Source organism: Rissa tridactyla, chromosome 1 (assembly GCF_028500815.1).
Source record: "Rissa tridactyla isolate bRisTri1 chromosome 1, bRisTri1.patW.cur.20221130, whole genome shotgun sequence".
NCBI classification, from domain to species: domain Eukaryota; kingdom Metazoa; phylum Chordata; class Aves; order Charadriiformes; family Laridae; genus Rissa; species Rissa tridactyla.
This window is the reverse complement of record NC_071466.1, coordinates 25568855-25590041: the sequence shown is the minus strand read 5'-3', so window position 1 is coordinate 25590041 and position 21187 is coordinate 25568855. Positions and strand designations below refer to the sequence as shown.

At 37.0% G+C, this 21187-nt stretch overlaps 1 protein-coding gene across 10 annotated transcripts in view; it reads right to left on the bottom strand.

Annotated features, from left to right (window-relative positions):
- The window catches only part of PAN3 (poly(A) specific ribonuclease subunit PAN3), an 85623-nt gene that overhangs the window by 20878 nt on the left and 43558 nt on the right, over positions 1-21187 (bottom strand). For 9 of the 10 annotated variants that reach the window (XM_054219334.1, XM_054219325.1, XM_054219343.1 and 6 more), the window contains 7 exons: positions 18148-18298; positions 7624-7871; positions 6947-7051; positions 6246-6303; positions 4942-5103; positions 4664-4780; positions 4463-4564 (listed from right to left, as the gene is read on the bottom strand). In XM_054219334.1, the coding sequence (XP_054075309.1) occupies positions 4463-4564; positions 4664-4780; positions 4942-5103; positions 6246-6303; positions 6947-7051; positions 7624-7871; positions 18148-18298 (943 nt within the window). The remainder of the gene's footprint in view (positions 1-4462; positions 4565-4663; positions 4781-4941; positions 5104-6245; positions 6304-6946; positions 7052-7623; positions 7872-18147; positions 18299-21187) is intronic. The other variant, XM_054219297.1, reaches the window with a different exon arrangement.

Below are 21187 nucleotides of genomic sequence, written 5' to 3'. Positions count from 1 at the left end.
AAGCATGTGTTTGCTGAAAAGCAGAATCTGTGGTGCTGAAAACTACTGTAACAGCATGTAAACCAACGTTTTAATTACTCAGAGCATTTTTAATAAACAGGCCAAAGGACATATCAAAGGCATGCTTATCTCTGCCAACCACAAAAGCTCATCAGGACAAAGAAAAAAACCTTAATTGGCAGCAGCAGATAGCTATTGTTAATTTGCCAGGATTCTCTAGCCAATAGTTTTAAAGCACATACATTCAGAATGTGGTTTATCATTTAATTATTGGACTGTTAAGAACAATGTTTCAGTACTTTTGGGTTAATTTGCTAATTTAAAGAAAACGCTTTTGCAGAGATAAATGCACTAACATGTACTATAATCTGAGGTTGAGAAATATCAGAAAGGTGGAATAAAACCAGTAAATTCCAGAACAACAGATTTAATGTTTAGACACTTTTGATAGAAATAAGTGTATTGAGAAAATATGAGGAATTAGAATCAAACAAAAAGGAACTTTTCAAACAAGTAACAACTGAAAAGTCAGACTCCTGATTTTAAAACTTGTATAAATTTAGTAAAATATGACAGAACAACATCGGATTATCGCACTGTACCACGTGAAGAAAAAGGATATTCCATTGCATAAAGAACACAAGCAGTAAATACTATAACATTCAGAAGTGACAAAGACATTAGTTTACAGTATAAAAAAAATAAACACAAGTTGCTGGGGTTTTTTCCCCCCCCACACCAAATCCCTTCCAAAGTAGTTCTGTAATAGGGTCTGTAAATAACATAGCAAAAAGAAAAAACCCAAGACTGACCACACTGACACCAGTGACATGCAAGACAGCTATGTAAACCATAATCCTCATCTTTTAACTGTCAAAGTCTCACGTTGCCAACTGGAGTGTTCAACATAAATAAGGTTGCATACCTGAAATCAAATTCTCTGAGTTCACTGATCAGGTTCACAGTGTTGTGCCTCCTAAAACCTTTAAAAGCAATTGTACTAATCTGGGCCTCATGCTGCAGAGTACCCAACTTCCATCCATTCCCCTGCTTCTCTTGGGAGTCTCCTCTAGGCAGGCAGACGGCCAAGAAACTCTGTGAGGGGATGGAGAAAGGATCCGTGAAGGCAGGCAATTCTGAGAAATCAAGTTATAGGTATGCAATCTTATTTTTCTCTTTTAAATTGCTCCTTCTACTGAGGACCAGACTAGAGAGCAGCAGCTACCAAAAAAGAAAGGCCAAAGTAAAGATGTGCAGAAAGATCTGTCAACCCTGGGGAATTTCAGGTGATTTTTTTTTTTTTTCTAACTTATCTAATAAAAAGACTGGAAGAGCAGGTAATGAGAAGTGCCATGATCAGGAGAGAGTCATCTTTTTTACATATCTCTCTAAGTTCTGCTGCAACAGTTCATTTTAATTAAATAATACTTTAGTTTTGCTGAAGAGAAACTGGTGTCTTATTTCCAGTTTCAAAGGCCATCCCTGCCTACAGAAGGAAGTTGCAGTAGGCCAAATAAATGGTCCAGATTGCCCACTAACCTGTTTCAACACATACACTAAAATCGGAACAATAGATTGCAACAGATACCTGAATGTAAAAGCATAAACAAGTAGAATATTCTAGTAGCCCCTAAAGATTTGCAGCTCAGAGAACTCCTGAGCTAGATAAAGTGTCCTTGCAGTTAACAGTCCTCAAGTATTTCCCCTTCATGAGTAAGCCCACTTTCCCCTTGAACCCAGACAAATGTCCACAATAATTTGTGACAAAGACCCATGGCTTAATTTACACAGGTTTGGAATTTGCTACCTGGATAGTTTCATTGCCAGTCCCTAGTTCTAGGCTGGAAGAAATAGCAAACTATTGTTGCTTATTCTTTTTTTTTTTTTTTTTAATCCCTGATGATTTTTTCAGACACCTACCATATTCCAGGCATTTTTAACCCCATCATATCTCTGTTCATCTTTAAAAGCATGAAAAGAACTATTCTACTTTGCTGTTCTTCATACAGAAGCTGTTCCATGCCTTTGATCATCCCTGCCACTTCTTCGCTGATGTTCCACAACCTTCAAAATTGTGTAGGGAGGACCACAACTACAGATCTGAGTCTATGATATACCCACATCTTGAATACAACGTCTTCTGTTTCATTGTTTACTCTTTTATTAATGATCTGCAACAATCCATTTCCTATTTACTGCTATTCAGCAAGAGGACAATATTTTCTTTAATCTACTTAACTATAGCCCCAGAACTGCCAAGTAACAGCCAAGACAGAGGCCATCATTTTACGTCTAAAGTTAGAGTTATGTTTTCCCTCAGCCACATCGGTTTATGTTACACCACCTGCTAGGTTACTGCCAAGAATCCCAGTCTTGTAAGATCCTTCTGCAATCCATAACAATTGGCCTTTGTTTTTAACAATCCAAATAATTTGGTATTATCAGCCAGCTTTGACAGACCATTATTTATCTTCAGTGCAAATAAGTGAATGTGTTAATACAACTCCCAGCACATATTCTTGTGAGACTCCATCAGTGATCTCCTTTCAGTGTGAAAAATCAACTGTTCACTCTTATTCTGTTTCCTCTCTTCTAACCAGTTATTAACCTGAGGACTTTCTCTTATCTCATGGCCACTTCATTTCTTTCAGAGACTCTGATGGACTCCGCTGAAAACCCAAGACCTTATCTACTGGATCTTCCTTCAAAGAACTTTAACAGATTAATGAGACCTGAGTGCCCTTTACATGAGCAAAACTTAGTTCTTTTTCAGTGTCACAAAAGAATGTGCCACAAAGAATTTTATTATACCTTCTATTATTTTATCTAGAATAGACATCATTCTTCTATAATACTCTAGAGAAGTATAAGAACATAACAAGGACTGATTTACATGGAAATTGAAAACCATGGGTGGGAGACACTCAGAAGCATCGTCCTGCACGTAACGGTCATTAACCTGGCAGTGAACATTCCAGGTTTATCCTACCAAATTCGTTCCACGTCAGGCTCACTGAATTTGTAATTACATTCTTTGACTTGCCATGGGATATGACAAGTCAATCTAGGGTTTCCTCTGAGATATTACTACCAAAACCAATGATGGAACTGAAGTTCCAACCTCACTTATACTGGTCAGCTCAGTGCAAAGCCAGTGGGAATTATTCAGTATATAAGGGATCTACAGGCCTTTGAATGTATTCACACACTATGAATCCATTATACTCTGATCTACCAGATAGTCAAGTAAAGTTTTCCATGTCAACCTTTGAAACAGAATTCAATCTAAAGCTAAAGACTGTAATTGCAAAAGGCACCAGAAAGAAGAAACCTCAGCTTCTGCTTCTCTTTATACACTGGTAGCCTAAAGACATTTAGGGAACTTCTACTCTAAAAAAATAAACAAGGCCAGGTCATAGTCGTCTGGTCACCCCTGCTGCTGGATCTAATTTCAGGGTTGGTCCTGTGTCAAGCAAGAGGTTGAGCCAAGGGCTCTGAGGATACTTTCCTACCCTAAGTCTTTCTGTGATTCCATTCAGTTGTGAGCATCTCTGTCTCTCAGTATGGCGCTGGGCTCTACTTTGGCCAATAGCTTTGGCCTGTTGTGTCCCAGGCAACACCTGGATGCAGTCTGAGAGACTGCATGGGTCATGAACTGGTTCTCATAGGCAGCATGATTGGCAGCATACTGTTTTGGAGGGGAAGAGACTTTAGCTATATGGATATGAGCTCTGCTGGGAAACTTGCTGAGCCACAGACCATGCTGTGATGGATTTTATTCACAAATGTACATGTAGTTTTAGTGACCCCTTTGAAGTCATAGCATAAATCTGAAAAAAAAAAAATCAGACTTATGATGTGAAGTTTGTGTCTGAAAAGAATATATGTTACAGGGATTTTTAAAGCCATTTCTTGTCTTAACTGGTACTTCACATTTCAAAACATTAAATAAAACACTGTCTAATTAGTCCTCATAATACTTTATGAGGAAAAAGAAAATTATAAGTGGAGGGCACCTGAACAGCAAGCATCAAATTGACATAGCATATGTGTTTTATGATTTGGGAACATCTCCAATAAGCGTCAGGTAACAGTCTGTGACAGACCTGCAACTGGGACCCCAGAGTTCTTGGGTCCCAATTAAAACTTATTTCCCTGCCAAAAAATTGTAATTCCCTTACAAACTGACATCAATTTTGCAAACTAGCCTTAAGTCAAATGTGACCAGAAAAGTAAATTATTCATTGTTAGACTTTTACCGTAACTTTTAACTCCACTTATATTTTTCTATTATTTAAAAATACAGACAGAAAGTGGAGTTCTCTAATCCCTATCAGTTTATGATACCACAGGACCGCTTAGCTAAAAAATTAAGTTGGAAGACTATTTCTGACCATCTGTTTACTGCTTAAGTATTAGAAACAGTTTACAGAAGTATTGTATGATAATGTATTTTCCTTACCCCATTTTCGTTTTGTGAAATAGGCATCAGCACTAGGGTCATTGAAGTGTCTGCTCATCATAGTCTCTCCACCAGCGTGAAAATCATATGCAAACACAAGAGCTTAAAAATAGAAACATGTGACAATTACTAACTCAAGCATATTTAGAAAAAAGTCTCAACACATCAGTTGGGGAAAAAAAAAAAAACCAAAAAACTTACAATGTTCTCCAAATGCTTTAGTGGTAAACACTTCACGCAAGGTTACTATATTTGAGTGCTGAATTTTTTTCCACATGTCAACCAATACCATGCACTTTGTGTTAACAAGACGAAAACCTAGAAAAGAACAAAAGCCACGGCTTAAAAATTTAATGTTTTAGGGGAGAGTTTTTTACTTCAACATTTCTTCTGAAACTACCGAAAAGCAACCAGACGTTAAAATATGACTAGCATGCTTAGGAATGCTATTCCTGTTGAGACAACTCGATTTTTCTCACCATGTATCCTCCGAAGGCAATATGGCAGGTCATCTTTACTATTTACAGCTTTATAGCATGATGTAATGTACCCAAAGTTGCTTGTTTTCTGTATCCGATTGGGCGGTGGCAGTGGTTCCAAAGGAAAGAGACTGTGGTAGCTGTCCACTTCTGCAGGAACCGCTAAAATCATCAGTTTATACGCAGAAACATATTAGGCGTCAGTTGACTTTGGAAAAAATTATAACAGTAGCAGAGAAGATTAAAATGCCTGTCATTAATACGTAAATACGTTTTTTAGGTGCACGTAAAGTTAAAAGTCATTGGTTTTGCTTTAATGCCAATATATAAGGTTCCCGGAAGAGATTCCACGGAGCTAAAGTAACAGTCTTCAGAAAAACAGTTACACCAAGTAAAATCAACAGAATAGATGCACGGTTCCATCTGCCATTTTTTCATTTGCCTTAAAAATTCACCCTTCTGAATGACGTTTCTTTGGTGTTTCTTTTTCCTGCATAAACTCATAAATAAGCACCAATTTCCATACAGACTTCATAGCACTGTAAGAACCCTGTTTTCATCACAAAAAAACAAATCTCAATCTTATGCGTTTTAACGTACTGGTTTAGAAAACAGAGACAGAGGTGCTGAAGGTTTACAAATCAGATTAAGAGATTAAACTTGCAAGAAGAGATACGCTGGTACTTCATCTGGATTAGTAAAATAAACTGCATTTTTTTACTGTATCATTATCATATTAAACACACGTTTGAGAAGGGTACGGCAGACAAAAAAGCGATCTGTTTAAATCAAGTTGAACACACTCAATTGTAAATTCTCCAGAAGCCAAATTACTATGAATAGTATATGTTTCTCTTGCCTGATAACTAGTACAAAGCCTTCTCTCATATACCAGCCAATACACTTTAAAACAAACTAATTTGCTAGTTTATATACAGCCTTTGAAAATACATGCATCCTTTAAAGAAAAACCTAACATGTATAAAGTAATACAACATTCTTCTTCATGAGGCTTTATTGCTTTAATGATTTTTCCTTTCCCAGCAATTTTACATACTCCCAACTATTAAAGAGTTTCAAAACAGAAGAAAATTGCAGAAGAAAAAGAAAACAGAAGCAAGAAATAAATTTAATATTTCTGAAATACTTTGTATCTGGTTATCCATAGCCCAAGCTGGTGATCAAGGCTTCATGAAAAATTAAAAAGAAGTGGTGTTTTTTGCAAGATGTTGTTAATATTGTTGAATATGCATGGTTGCAGAACAATATCATCACAGTTTAGTTTGCAAGAAACACTTACTTACCAGGAATATCAGCCTGATCAATCTGGGCCATAGTTATTAAGTGTCTGTTGATCAGTTCCTGAAGGACAAATTAAGTCAAGCTTTGAACATTCTAATTCAGCTCATCATTTTCTATAAGTGAACAGTACACTGTTTTTGAAGCACCAGCTACTTGTACTAAAACAGGGAGTTGATCCAAGTGTCCGGGCCAGGGGAAGAGGACCACTAGCTTGAAAACGTTGATGACAATATATAAATTCTTGAAGTAAGGAGCTGCAGATGACACATTAAGCTAGAGCTAATATTGACAGCGGCACCTTCTACAGTAAAGCTGAAATAAATAACAATTACAGCCAGCCCTCAGAGAAGGACTCATCAACTAACACCTGCACATATTTTCATTTAAGTGAAAGACTTTAAAACTGGATAGGATTACAGCTTAAAGGAATGCCACATAAATGAACTCACACACACCAAAACAATACATAAGAAGTAAGAATACTCAGCTGAATCATGGCATGCAGATTAGGTTGGAGTCACATATGCTGTAACCTGCCCCCACCCTCTGTTGTACTCCATCCATTACAGGACTTGATTTTTTAAATTCTCCAAAGGGAAAATTAACTGCACAGATTTTGAGCGGCTATTTCTCTTCTACCATTAGCGATTTTCTAGTTTTTGCCAAGGTATGCGATTTTCCTTTAAATTCTCCATCATCTTACCTGTCTGAGCTCATCTGCCATGAAGAAGGAAGGTGCATTTGCTTTTGGCTGCATGTAAGCAACATGAGGTGCAGCTGGATGGTAAATGTGGTAGTTTGGAAATACCTGAAAACAAAACATTTTAGGCAGTTTAAAATCCTTAAGGATAGGGAAAACAAGGTGTTTTGTCACCCTTTTAGTTTGACCTACTGAACTACGAAGTCTTCATGCACAGGACATGTTACAAATACACTGTCAGATACATTACAATTTCCTTATGCGATATTCATTACTAATGATTTCAAGGGGGTCTGCATACGTATGTACATACTTACTTTAACACTTTTATAACTGCCTTTTCCCTTCCACTGTAAGAGTTATTTAACCTATCATAAAAAAAAAAATCTGAATTTTTGGTATCTTCTCATCATGTATGTATCCACTGAGACAAACATAAAATGCTTTCTCTCCGTTGCTGTATAGAAAAGAAAACCCAAAGTCTCCATAGAGGTAAATGAAAAATACATTAAAAATTCTCTGGTTCTTAAATTTCAGTTATTTTGGAGAACAATTACAACAAATAAAGATCAAATCTTCAAACAGAATAAGGGTTTCAGAGCATTAAGAATAATCTCTGTAGTATCAACCAATTCAGCATTTGGAACCTCCACACACTTCTGTATCGAAAGCAAACATACCATTCCCGTGAGAGGTGCTGGAGTTGTATCAGTGTAGAAGTACGTGGTTCCACCCACTGTTTCCTTCTGGATCACCTGGCCAGTAGATGGAGGCTGAGAGACAGCATTAGCAACAGAAGCAGAGGCACTAGTAGGCACCATATAGTTTGCTGGGTTAGGAGTATGACTTCTTCTTCGAGGAGCAGGAGATGTATGAGGAGTTATTTTGGGGGAATGAAGAGGAGAAGATCCTGCTGACAGTGACATTCCTTAAAGAAACACAAGAAGATATTCTTGATCAAATCCGTCATCAAAAAAAAATTAGCAATTTGCAAAAACAGCCTTCACTACCAATAATATTCTGAGCAGGTGAGATGCTTTAGGACTGCTACATCTACATGAAGAGTTAAAGGGTAAAACATTAAGAGCAAGACTGAACAGATACGTTTTCACAAAAATCTTTCCTTAGTTCAGGGAGAAAGGGCTTGGGAACTTATGATCTACACATGAAGAACTGGAATGAAAGACACAGAAATTGCAGAAAGGGGGAGACAAATCAAATTAATGCTGTGTCTAGAACAGAGTTTATTAAACCACAAAAAGATAAAATATTACAATCATAGAATTGTTTTGGTTAGAAGAGACCTTTAAGATCATCAAGTCCAACCGCTAACCTAGCACTGCCAAGTCCACCACTAAACCATGTCCCTCAGCACCACATCTACATATCTTTTGAATACCTCCAGGGATGGTGACACAACCACTTCCCTGGGCAGCCTGTTCCAGTGCTTGACAACCCTCTCAGTAAAGAATTTTTTCTTTATATCCAGTCTAAACCTCCCCTGGCACTACTTGAGGCTGTTTCCTCTTGTCCTATCGCCTGTTACCTGGGAGAAGAGACCAACCCCCACCTCTCTACAGCCTCCTTCCAGGTAGTTGCAGAGAGCGATAAGGTCTCCCCTCAGCCTCCTTTTCTCCAGGCTGAACAACCCCAGCTCCCTCAGCCGCTCCTCATAAGACTTGTTCTCCAGACCCCTCACCAGCTCCGTTGCCCTTCTCTGGACCCGCTCCAGCGCCTCAATGTCTTCCTGTAGTGAGCGGCCCAAAACTGAACACAGTACTGGAGGTGGGGCCTCACAGCACAGAGGCACAATCACTTCCCTAGTCCTGGTGGCCACGCTACTCCTGATACGAGCCAGAATGCTGTTGGCCACCTTGGCCACCTGGGCATGCTGCTGGCTCATATTCAGCCGGCTGTCGACCACCACCCCCGGGTCCTTTTCCACCAGGCAGCTCTCCAGCCACTCTTCCCCAAGCTTGTAACGCTGCATGGGGTTGTTGTGACCCAAGTGCAGGACCCGGCACTTGGCCTTGTTGAACCTCATACAATTGCTCTTGGCCCATCCATCCATCCAGCCTGTCCAGACCCCTAGGTAGGGTCTTCCTATCCTCGAGCAGATCAACAGTCCTGCCCAACTTGGTGTCATCTGCAAACTTACTGAGGGTGCACTCAATCCCCTCGTCCCGGTCATTGATAAAGATATTAAACAGAACTGTCCCCTATATTGAGCCCTGGGGAACACCACTTGTGACCAGCCACCAAGTGGATTTAACTCCATTCACCACGACTCTTTGGGCCTAATCATCCAGCCAGTTTTTTTTACCCAGTGAAGTGTACGCCCATCCAAGCCATGGGCAGATAGTTTCTCCAGGAGAATGCTGTGGGAAACGGTGTCAAAAGCTTTACTAAAGTTCAAGTAAAGAACATCCACAGCCTCTCCCTCATCCACTAAGTGGGTCACCTTGTCATAGAAGTAGATCAGGTTTGTCAAGCAGGACCTGCCTTTCATGAATCCATGCTGATTGGGCCTGATTGCCTGGTTGTCCTGCATGTGCTGCATGATGGCGCTCAAGACGATCTGCTCCACAACCTTCCCTGTCACTGAGGTCAGACTGACAGGCCTGTAATTCACCAGATCCTCGTGGCCCTTCTAGTAGATGGGTGCCACATTTGCTAACCTCCAGTCAACTGGGACCTCCTTGATTAAACAGGACTACTGATAAATGATGGAAAGCGGCTTGGTGAGCACTTCTACCAGCTCCCTCAGTACCTTTGGGTGGATCCCATCAGGCCCCACAGACTTGTGTGTTACCATGTCCTAAGTGGTACAGTAGCTTGTAACCATTTCCTCTTGGATTATGGAGGGTTCATTCTGCTCCCCATCCCTGTTGTCCAGCTCCAGAACAACTGGTCTTACTATTAAAGACTGAGGCAGAGAAGGCATTAAGTACCTGAGCCTTTTCCTCATCCTTGGTCACTATGTTTCCCTCTGCATCCAATAAAGGATGGAGATTCTTCTTAGTCTTCCTTTTGTTGTTAATGTATTTATAAAAACATTTTTTATTGTCTTTTAAAGCAGTAGCCAGATTAAAATCTAGTTGGGCTTTGGCCCCTCTAATTTTCTCCCTGCGTAGCTTCTGAAATCTTTGTAGTCTTGAGTGGCCTGCTCCTTCTTCCATAGGCCATAAACTTTCTTTTTCTTCCTGAGTTCCAGTCAAAGATCTTAGTTTAGCCAGGCCAGCCGCCTTCCCCACCAGCTCATCTTATGGCACATGGGCACGGCCAACTCCTGCACCTTTAAGATTTCCTTCTTGGAGAATATCCAGGCTTCCTGGACTCCTTTGCCTTTCAGGACTGCCCTCCAGGGGACTCTGTCAACCAGACTCCTAAATAGGTCAAAGTCTGCCCTCTGGAAGTCCAAGGTGGCAGTTCTACTAACCCTCCTCCTTACTTCTCCAAGAATTGAAAACTCTATCATTTCGTGATCACTTGGCCAAGACGGCCTCCAACCTTCACATCACCCACAAGTCCTTTTCTGTTAATTTAATGACTACATAAGTGAATGTTTATGTAACAGTTACATGAGCAGTCAATGCAGTTTGCCAAGCTGTAACTCACTTCACCTAATTACACGTGTACCTGTTACTAGAACCAACTCTACGGCTATGAATGAGTATTAGAGTTAGATCTCCAGTAACTACAGCACACAAATAAGCAATACCAATATGCTACTTTTAGTAATTTCAAGAGAGAAAATACCTATTTTCCTACAATTATTTTCAAATTTATTTAAAATTATTTTATTGACTGGTGTTCACCCTCAACATCAGACAGACAACTCAACTGAAACTCAAGAAGCTCAGCTTCTAAACAAAGTGCATCAGTGGAGAATAACAAGGGCAACCTTATTTTGCACATGCAATTTTTAGTTACCAAAACCTAGTTTAGTTACTTCACGAGTCATTGTACGCAGAATTCTCAGATATGCTTATTTATAAAAGTTTAGATGTCAAAGAAATATTCCAGGGTGAGGAAGAGATTACCCTTCAGAAAACTCCAAGTATTACTAGTGCAAGATCCTAGATATCTAAGTATTCAGATTAATACAAAGACAATCATCTATTAAACATATTGTTGCTCAGTTCAGATTGGGATGTACTTTCTCTTCTTTAACAGTCAGAACTATATTAGTCATACTAAATTCTCTTTTTTTTTTTTTAAAGCATGTAAGATACACAACTTTTATATTTAATGCTCAACAGACAGCTAAGAATTCTTCTCTAATTAAGAATTCAGTTATCACTCAGACATTTGCTTAAATGACTTCCATGTATAAGCTCTGGTAACTAGAACTTATACATGTAAGTAATTTAAAGCAAGTATCTGAGTAATAAAAACAAAAGCAACTTTTTTTGCACACACACTTTTTAGTTACCAAAAGCTAGTTTAGTTCCTTCAATCAAGAGTTACTGTATGCAGAGTTCTCAATATGCATCATCGGTAACATGTAGGAGTGTTTTTACACTCATGTCTTGTCTCTACAGTAGTCGTATCCCTCCTACGCTAACTTTTTTTCTCTTTTTTAAACAAACCACAAAAGCAAACAACAATTTTCGCATCAACGGTTTAATCAGTAGTTGGGGAAAAATTATTTTGAAGCTATGTTATCCTAATAATATTAACAGAATGTTTGTAACCTTTCATTTAGCTCCAACCAGGTACATTTTTGGCATCCCAAAAACTATGTGTATTAATTCAGCTCAATTATTTCTTCTGTTCTTGAAAAGTGAATAGTTCCAACAAAATAAATAAGATTTTTTAATATAAGCCATAAGAAAATCTTACACCTTCCTCTTCAGTTGTGTCTCTTCAGTTATTTATTCTTTTTATAAAATATAAAAATATAAAATATAAGAATATAAAAAAAATATAAAGTCTGCACTTTCCTGGGGCAGAACTTTTCTTTATATTAATACATATACATGTGTGTGTACACATACCTTAGAGATAAGCAATATTGTGGAATAACTGCTTGCTGATTAGCATATTAACTTAATAAAATGCGACTTATATAATAGGCACTTCTGAATGTTTAATTTTTAAAGTACTTCTGAATGGAAACATAACTAGTCTCCTAAAAATCTTTACAAATCAAGTATGTGACCATAAAATGTTACATATTGTGATAGCAGCAGTCTATGCTACAAAATAAAGTAAGTTTCAATTAAGATTAAGAGTTGCCTTGAGTGACTGAATAACAAATATTTCAACAGCTACTGTATAAATGGTTACATTTTTAACAAAAGACTAACACATGAATGCATTCTTAATCCACTCTGGGAAAAGAGCAATTTCAAAGGAAATAACATATTACTATTAAAACTTGAAGGATGGATAATTAAAATGGCCATAAAACTGAAGCAGCTCTACAATTTCCATCTATGATGTTCAAGGGATTCTCTTCAGCTAGGGAAAATTATTGACATGGTCTTTTCACTCTATTCCAATGAAACGTAATATAAACTGAAGTCTTTTCAAGCATGTAAGCTCTACCCAGATAGAAATAACTGGATTCAAGAAACTTTTTTTTTTTTTTTTTTTTTCAATAAAACATTCAACTGTAGGAACTAGGAAAAAAAGCCAGCAGCCTTCATATATACTAATGAAAAATTAACTCTAAAATAAAAACTGTACATGCAAGACACAATGTACTGTAATTCTTATCTTAAAAATGAAAGTGATGTCTTGCAACCTCGCTAAAATTATATTGCGACCTTCTACTGAAAGTTTCTCAGAAAAAATATCAAATCTATCACTAGTGGTGCTTACTGATACAATTTCAAACAATTCCTACTGCAAGATTTATTTAAAAAAAAAATATTATTCCTTCCAAAGGATAGTTACAAATATAAATCCTTCATGCCTTTACTGGAGATTAACACAAGACTGAAAGCAAAGGAAGATAGTCAGAGTTACACAAATCCTTTCAAATGTCCTTCCAGTCTCAGTTAGGTCTGATTTTGGAAGGACACTGAGTGCTCAATGAAAATCATTGAACATATGGGCTTCCCATTTGCCAGTATATGTAGTAAGTTCAAGATAAAAAAGAAGTTTGACTACAGTTTGGTTTTACACTGCTAGAACAACATACTACAAGTTGAAAGAAATTTGCTGCTAGCGCTGAGGTGGGTACCGATAGGCTGAGGCAGCAAATATTGGAGGTGACAGATTCTTTTGAGAGACTTGCATTAAATTCTGCAGAGTCTACATAAGTATTAATTATTAAAACTCCAGTATCACATAAAAAAGAAAAAGCCTTTTAATACAGTGAAACTGATGCATAGCTAAGTATTTAAGGAAGCAAATATGCGGATGCACAAACTCAAGCAGATCTCACCAACCTCATTAGTATTTCAATCGATTAAAACCTTACTAATGTTAATATTTAACCACAACAAAATAGCATTAGAGGATAATACTCATTTTTTCCTTTCTCAAAGGAAAAAGACGGTACTGAACATATGATAGTAACAATGTGGTGAATATGGAACCACCTCTCACAGAATTAGACAAGCTGTTTCCAAACTGTTTATATACACACTTATCCACTTAAAGGCCTAAAAAAAATGGGGTTTGAATAATCTATTTACGATTTATTTCTATATATATAAATGTTATTATAAATTTATATTCATATAAATATATATAAAAGGGGCTGTGGGTCAAGATAACTGGTAGGAGATAGATACAGAGAGAGCTCTCATTTTAAGCTTTCCCTATGAGAGAGTTGAGCATTCCCCTGTATTAAAATTCAAATGTCAACAGGAGTACTACGACAAAGACAAAAAAGCCAGCTTTAAATTGTCCCTTGTGAGACTTCTCTGCTAGTAAAGGTGTCTCTCCATTCCTTGTCTCGGTGCATTTTAGTATCTTTCATGAAGAGGTCAAATACTGTCTTGAAAGGTAAACTGCAAGGAGAAAGGGCTTCGTTCACTTCACAATTATTTACATCTAAAAACTGGTGTCATGGTATGCGGCTGTCATGGCATGACACCAACACGGAAATGATTGCAGATTTTAAGGTCTTTTCACAACATTCACAGTGACCGTACAGGCTACCTACACATACCTGGAGCTCCTCCTGCTATTCTCATTTTAGGTAGAGAAAGAGATCACGTTTACATAACTCTCTTTATTGTCATATTTCCACTTCTTGCATTTTTTTTTTATTCTTGAAGTTTCATTGTGACTGAGGAAAGGGAAGTGGCAGACTTTGACATTCGAGACAGTGCCCAACGATATTTTATGAGATTAACGCTTCTAATAAAGCTTTGTAGCATGCAATATATTTGAATTAAAAGCTAGGTTGCATTTTGCATGTGAGAATTCATACCGATAAACAGGATTAAAGAGAGGGCATCAAGCATGAACTTTCATTAGGGACTCTGTCTACAGTTTTTTTGATTCAATGAGAGTTTACAATTTAGCAAAGCAGGATTTCATTAAGCTCACAGGTATGCAAGTCAGCTGGCCTACAATGTGAGTACTTTTAAAGAACCTACAAGTTTTCCCTACAAATTTACTCACCTACAACCATATCCCTACGCCTCTATGGCTTGTAACATTCAGAGGTCAAAAATTAAGCATTTATCATTTTATCACCTTAATGCTCTGTATTTTAGAGATAGACTACTAGGTACATCTTGAGGAACAACAAATCGAAGTAAATAATAAAACCAGACTATTTTACTAACTTAAAGCAGCATCCTTAAATTCATTAAATATTTCTTTTTATTATAAGCTTTCTATCAGGTCATTAGCATTGTAGCTGTGTATTTTCAAGTTAATTAAATCTGTTTAATTCCCTAAACAACTTTAGAGTCATCAGTTCTTCCTCCTCAATTTTATTTGGGAAAAAAACCCTAATTTTACAGTCTCTTTGCCTTCTTCCTTTCTTGTATTATTCTGGAATGCCTATGGAACTTCCTCCACAGAATGGCTTCACCATACTTGATATGGGAGGTCGGAACAAGCTCTTAGGCCACTCAAACCACCTCAGCTGAAAGTGCTCCATTTCCTCCTGGGGTGATAAGCTCTGAGAATTACAATCTCATCGCCCGTCATGAATGGAGATGAGTCAACTGCGCACAAGCACATCACCTTCACGCTCCCGGCTCCTAAGCCTGCAGGTTCAGACTGGCAGCAGAAATGGGATCTCTTACATTCTGCGTAAGCTCAGAGCCTGTCTTGGACTAAATATAGAAGCAACAGCAACTTGCTGTCATTTCCATCAATGACAAAGGCATCACTCTGGAGCTATAACCTAGCTTAAGCAAGCCCAAGCCAGACAAAGATCTTCTCTGCTGGGGGCTATACATCTGTTTTCTCTCAAGTTTAACACAGCAGTGATACCTTATCACTTCAATGACATTCATGAATTTCTTTCATATGCTTTGTTGAATATTTTAATGGCAATATTACTCTGAAACCACTATACAGAACTGGTTAAGATAAGCTTGTTAGCAAAAGTACTATTTGAAGATTGTCAACAACTCACTAAATTTCCCATACAAATGATAAACAGGATTTGTGTGCTGAAAGGGAATAGAAGGAGCAAAAATCTTCTCCAGCTATTTGTCTAAGTCACATTTTATCTCACTATGTTTTCATATTATATTAAAGGCTACTGAGATGAAGACTGACCATGTGTTGAAATTATGCGAGAAGGCACTTATCTAAATAAATACACAAAAAAGTAGGAGTAACCTTCTTCTGTACTACACCCTAATGGATATGTCAGATGTGGATACAACAAATTTACTATTAAGGTATGTTAGGTTTCAGTTGTCATATTTTTCTAGTACTGTTGATAAGACAGGCAGAACAAATCCTTTCCAGGGACAATCAATTTTGTGAACAGTTATCTATGAAATACTAGATGTCAAAAGTGGTTTTGATTTACACCTACCTTCAGGGAAATCTCAGAAACTAGAGATGTGAAAGAACTTAATTTTTTCCATCCTCAAGTGGGAAACCAAAGGATTGTTCTCATCATTTACCTGCTTTGTTATGCGTGAACTAAACTATGGAACTTTTAACAAATTATTCCTACTACATTACCTTATTTCTTATGAAATATTCATTTCCTCCAGTTTCCTCTGTAAACTACTACAAGCAATCTTAATCTTATGCAAATGCTTAAAACTTACATACATTTCCTGAAAGTTATTCTACTGGAGTATAGGCACCATTTAACTGGAAAGAGACTTACCTTTGATTAAAGGAAAAATCTTATGAACTCTTTATACGTGTTTCATTTGATTTTTTTTTAATTTATTGAAAGCTAACGGATCCCGACAATAATTTATAATGGCAATTTCATAACATATTTAAATCTTTTTTTATTCTATTATCCAGTATGACCTAAATAGTGACATTTCCCCACAATAAATACTGCTTTCTTATTTAAGAGCTTAACTGCTTAGAAAAAACACCTCCTAACTCACCTTGAAATAACAAAGTTTTTGTGGATGTATACTATATTGACAGCTAAACCATTTAAATAAAAATAAATGTCTATGAGTATTATTTACACAGGACATTTAGGTTCAGATAATTCTGCACTCAGTATAGAGAAAGAAGCTTCTAGAGAAATTACGAGCACCCAACCCAGGTCCCTACCTCTGAACTATATTCTCTTTTTAGAAGAGCAGGGAAACAAGCCAACTTTGCCTGAAGTTCGCTCTTGTGAATACTCCCCCATTCCTCTCATCCATAAACAATACTATTTGAACCTAGATAGTTTTCAGCATTGGCATCTATATTTCTAGGAGTTCAAGTTGTTGTATGTACTTCTTTCATCAACAGTGTTACTTATCCTTTCAAGTGTTACTTACAGATAGTAAAGAAATTGGACTGTGAAGGATCCCTCTGAGATCCCACTGGACACTTTCCAAAAGTAGATCATTTTACTGTATTCTATTTACTCCTTTATACACTTTTCAATCCAGGTGACAAGGCTGAGAGGCATATAAACACAACAGTTTTCCAATAAGACTGTACAGTACAATATAGTATGAAGCAGACACAGTACTGCAACACGTTCATTTGGTCATCAGAAGCAGCAATTGCTTTTCTAGCCTGTTCCGATAGTTCTAACATGCGAGCTAAGTACTGCCTTCTTTCACGTTGACACTGAGATTTATCCCCTGGCATCCGGAAAGACTAAAGGTCAGTTTACCAGATGGTAATTGCCAATACTGATTCAAAACCCCAAACATTTACAATATTTGCCCCTCTGCCTTTTGGCAGCTACCTAATGCTTCTTGTCCATTGCAAGAGATTGCCAAAGATTTAAGTGCATACAGAAACTTGCTAAAGGATCTGTAATGTGTAATATCCAGATCTGCTGATGGCTGTATTTTAAAAAGTATTTAATTTTATTAAAAAAAAATAATGTTAGAATTAAGCTAACTTTTTAAGATCAGAAGTCCAAAAGATGCAAGAGGAGCTTGAACTTTTTAAGTGTAAAGAAAAAAAATAAATCTTGCCACTCAGAATTGTATGACTGCATGGAACATTTCGCTAAGAGTTTTAATGTCTTAAAAGTGAGATTACACATGACAGATACAATAACAATTAACACTACTTTGCAAGGCAAGTTATTTTAGAATAAGCTTACCTTCTACTTTTTGGTTCTCATTGAGATTTTTACATCTTTATATATACTCACTAACTTTGTAAATAATTACTTCTACATTACATACTCTAGAAACAAATCAAAAGAGCAGATCAACGTGTGGTAATTAAAACGCACATTCATTGTAGATTGCAGTGCATTTCTAGACTAGGGGTAGTTTAAATCATCTTCAGGTACTGCTTTGGCAAGGACTGCATAGAGCACAGCATGTAATAACTCAGTACCCCTTTTCCCCAAAAAGGGCAGAGTAAAAGTTAGGCTGAGTTAATTTCAGTGCTGCTGTGGCTGAACAGACTTCACAGTTTCCATACTGGACTATTCCACACTACTGGAAGATAAATCCCAAGTTCCTGCACTTTTATATGACTGAAGACTGCCTTAATTTTAAGAGCTAAAGCAGGAGGTGGCTACATTTACACCCAATAAACCTGATCACTATACAGGGTTATGTTTGACATTAAGTTAAAAGAAGCAACTGTACTGCAAATCATTGCTCTCCACTTACCTGGTGCTAGCCCAGCAGTAGCAGGACTTCCCATGGAGGGGTGAGAGAACAAGGCTTGAGAGAAGGCAGACATACTTGACTGGGATACATTACTCAGCCTGGAGGTTGATCCTCCTTTAGGAATAAACTCACTTGCAGAAGGATTTGGTGTCTGTTCAAAAACAAACGTAAATTAAATGTTTATTTTAAATGTGAAGAGATGGACAGTGCCTATTTAGTAGAAAATACTTTCTAGGCAAGCCTACGAGTACAGGGGATATTTTTAAGTTACAGACAGCTTGCTGACATGAACTGCAGATACTGGAAGCTGGTCTGCACAAATAAATTTAAACGTGTTTCTAGCTTATGTCTGAAGTAGCATTAGCAAGCTTTCTATATGAACAGCTGATGTATGAGCTCATACAAACACTTTGCAAAAGGCTTTCCATAAGCATTGCATTATAAAGTTGGAGAACAGACTTGACACTGAGAAAGCCTTGCCGCTGCTGCACAGACTGTTCTATGTGACTTTAGCAATTTCATCTCAAACTGAGTAGCAGTTTCAAATTAAAGCAGTAAAAATGATTCCTACTAAAGAAGCCATCCCTGCCTCTATTTCAAATAGGCCTATACGGTCCTTTTTTGCAAAGTTAACTTCTGTTTTAATTACTTATTCCATTTACGTAGCAACTTTAATAGTGAGGTTTAACTTAGTACTACAGAAAGAAAGAGCAGCCCAGTGACCACCAAACATTCAGTATTTGTTAGCACATAAAATATATCACACAATCAACTTTTAATTTCTATTAAAATCTGCGCACAGTTTGTAGTTTTGAGGCAGGGGTTTCTTCAGTTTTGGGGTAGGGAGGGTTAGAAAAAGAAAATCCTAATTAGAACTCAAAAGCTAAAACGCTTAATACTGGACAGCCAAATACAAAAGACATTAGTGGAAGAAAAAAAGAAATTAAGCCAAGAAATAAACCCAATTACAACAGTGAAAAGCTTGAAAATTATTAACTGTCAAAGTTTATTAAGTTATCTCCAGAATCCCTCTCGAAAGTGTCTAAACAAAAGAGAAGATAGTAACAACTCCCAATAGACAAAGGATACTGTTAAGATAATCCATGTTTTTTCTAAGCAAATTCCATTGGATCCAGTTTTAAAATTATTCCAGTTTTAAAATTATCAAATATATCAACGGTTAATTAAATCACCAATATTGATTTTTATGAATATGAATAAAGTGGCATCAGAGAAGTTGTTAGTGACAAACTAGAAAAGAATTGTGATTACAAAACACTAATTTGGACAGTGACGAAAAGTATTTGAAATGTATTTTTGTGTTAATTTGTTTTTAATATCTTCATTTGAATACTTCAGCCAAATATCAGAGTATTAATGTCCAAAGTACTGGAAAAAGAAAAGGAATCTAAAAGCTGTAAAATTAAAGAGGATGTTCAGGTTTAAAAGCAAATAGTACGAACATTCCACCTTTAACCACACGGTAAATTTTAGCCACTAACCACTTTTTGATGGTGATTCTATATATGCACGTGTCTGAATATTCAAAGAACAACTATCACCAAATATGTAGACTAGTGAAGTAAACCACTTAGATTTACATGGGTAAAAGGTTCATAAGAATCTTAAAACTCTTCAATGACATTTAGTCAAGGAAAACTTGCTAAGGTATACACTAATGCACCAAAACAAATGGTAAGCTGCATTATCGAAAGGTAATACTCTGGACTTATCTGAATTTTAGGTACAGGAGTAACTAAGAGAATTGTGTTTCTCTAGATAAAATCTGGCATGCAACAATTCAGCAAAATCTGCACTGAAATTGGAGAAAAAGACAGCAGTGGTAAAGAGACGAGCAGAATTTGTCCAAACAGTGATACAGATGAAAAGTCGTCATCAGACAAAACTGGGAGAGCAAGGGACAGAACTTGTAGCATCTTACTAAAAGCACATAATTTCAAAGAACTACATGAGAACCACATTTTTCCACTGCTAAAACTAGCCATGACACATACACTGATCTACCACACCTAAATACTGTGTCAAGTAGGTGACAAGGGCAGGGCAAAAAAATTTAAAGCATGCAAGTGGAGAGGACAGGCATCTTCTGGAAGATAACCTCAGCCTTTCCTAAAGCAACTGAGGGAATTCCCAAAATCCCATCCATACCATTCTCTTACCACTTTCACCAACTGATGCAATCAGTGCCTGCAGAACAGGGCTGCTTTTTATTTCTAAATGCATTCTGCAAGCATTCATAGACCAGTTTCTAAAAGTTACTTAAATATCCATCATAATTTTAAAATGAATCTGCTTAAGAACTCCACTTTATCTGGTGGAAGCTTTAGTTTAGCCACATGAAAGAGCCAAACCCAGGAATCTGGCAGAGCTGTTTGGGTTTATGCTATAAAATTATCAACAGCAGTGGATCAAGCCTGATGGAAATTCAGTTTTCATTCCATTTTTTGGTGTCACAGTTCAGGATCAGAATCAAAGCCTGATAAGACTGAGCTGTTCCTATATAACTTCAATGAAAGCATTTTATGTGAGTAAAGACCTTTGCTTTGCACAGCTAGAGCGTTTACTATAAAAGTCGGTTTATTTCTCTGTGATGTTACAAACGTAAAGTTGTAACTCAAGACTTTCCCTATTGGTAAAAAGGCGATTTAAATTTTGCTTCCAATTTTAAAAGACCTTTCCACATTCAAGTTGTTTTGAAAATACAGAAAAATGTCCGTGTTCCACAGCCATCAGCCAGAATAAGATAATTATAAACTAGTACAACAAAATTTAGTAATTTGTAGTCAAAGATATTTAGTACTTCATCAGAAAATTTGAAGCTTGGCCATGTTTGAAGACGTTACATCTGTGTGAAGCTGCTCCTTAAAATGTTTCCAAAAGTATACAAGTTTTCATCTGAAGTAAAACACTGATTTTTCTACATACATTTTGCTTTTAAGAAACTAACATAAAACATATCTCAAACACTTTCACAGTATGTAGACTAAAGTAAGTGATTAGAATAGACTAAATGAGGGAA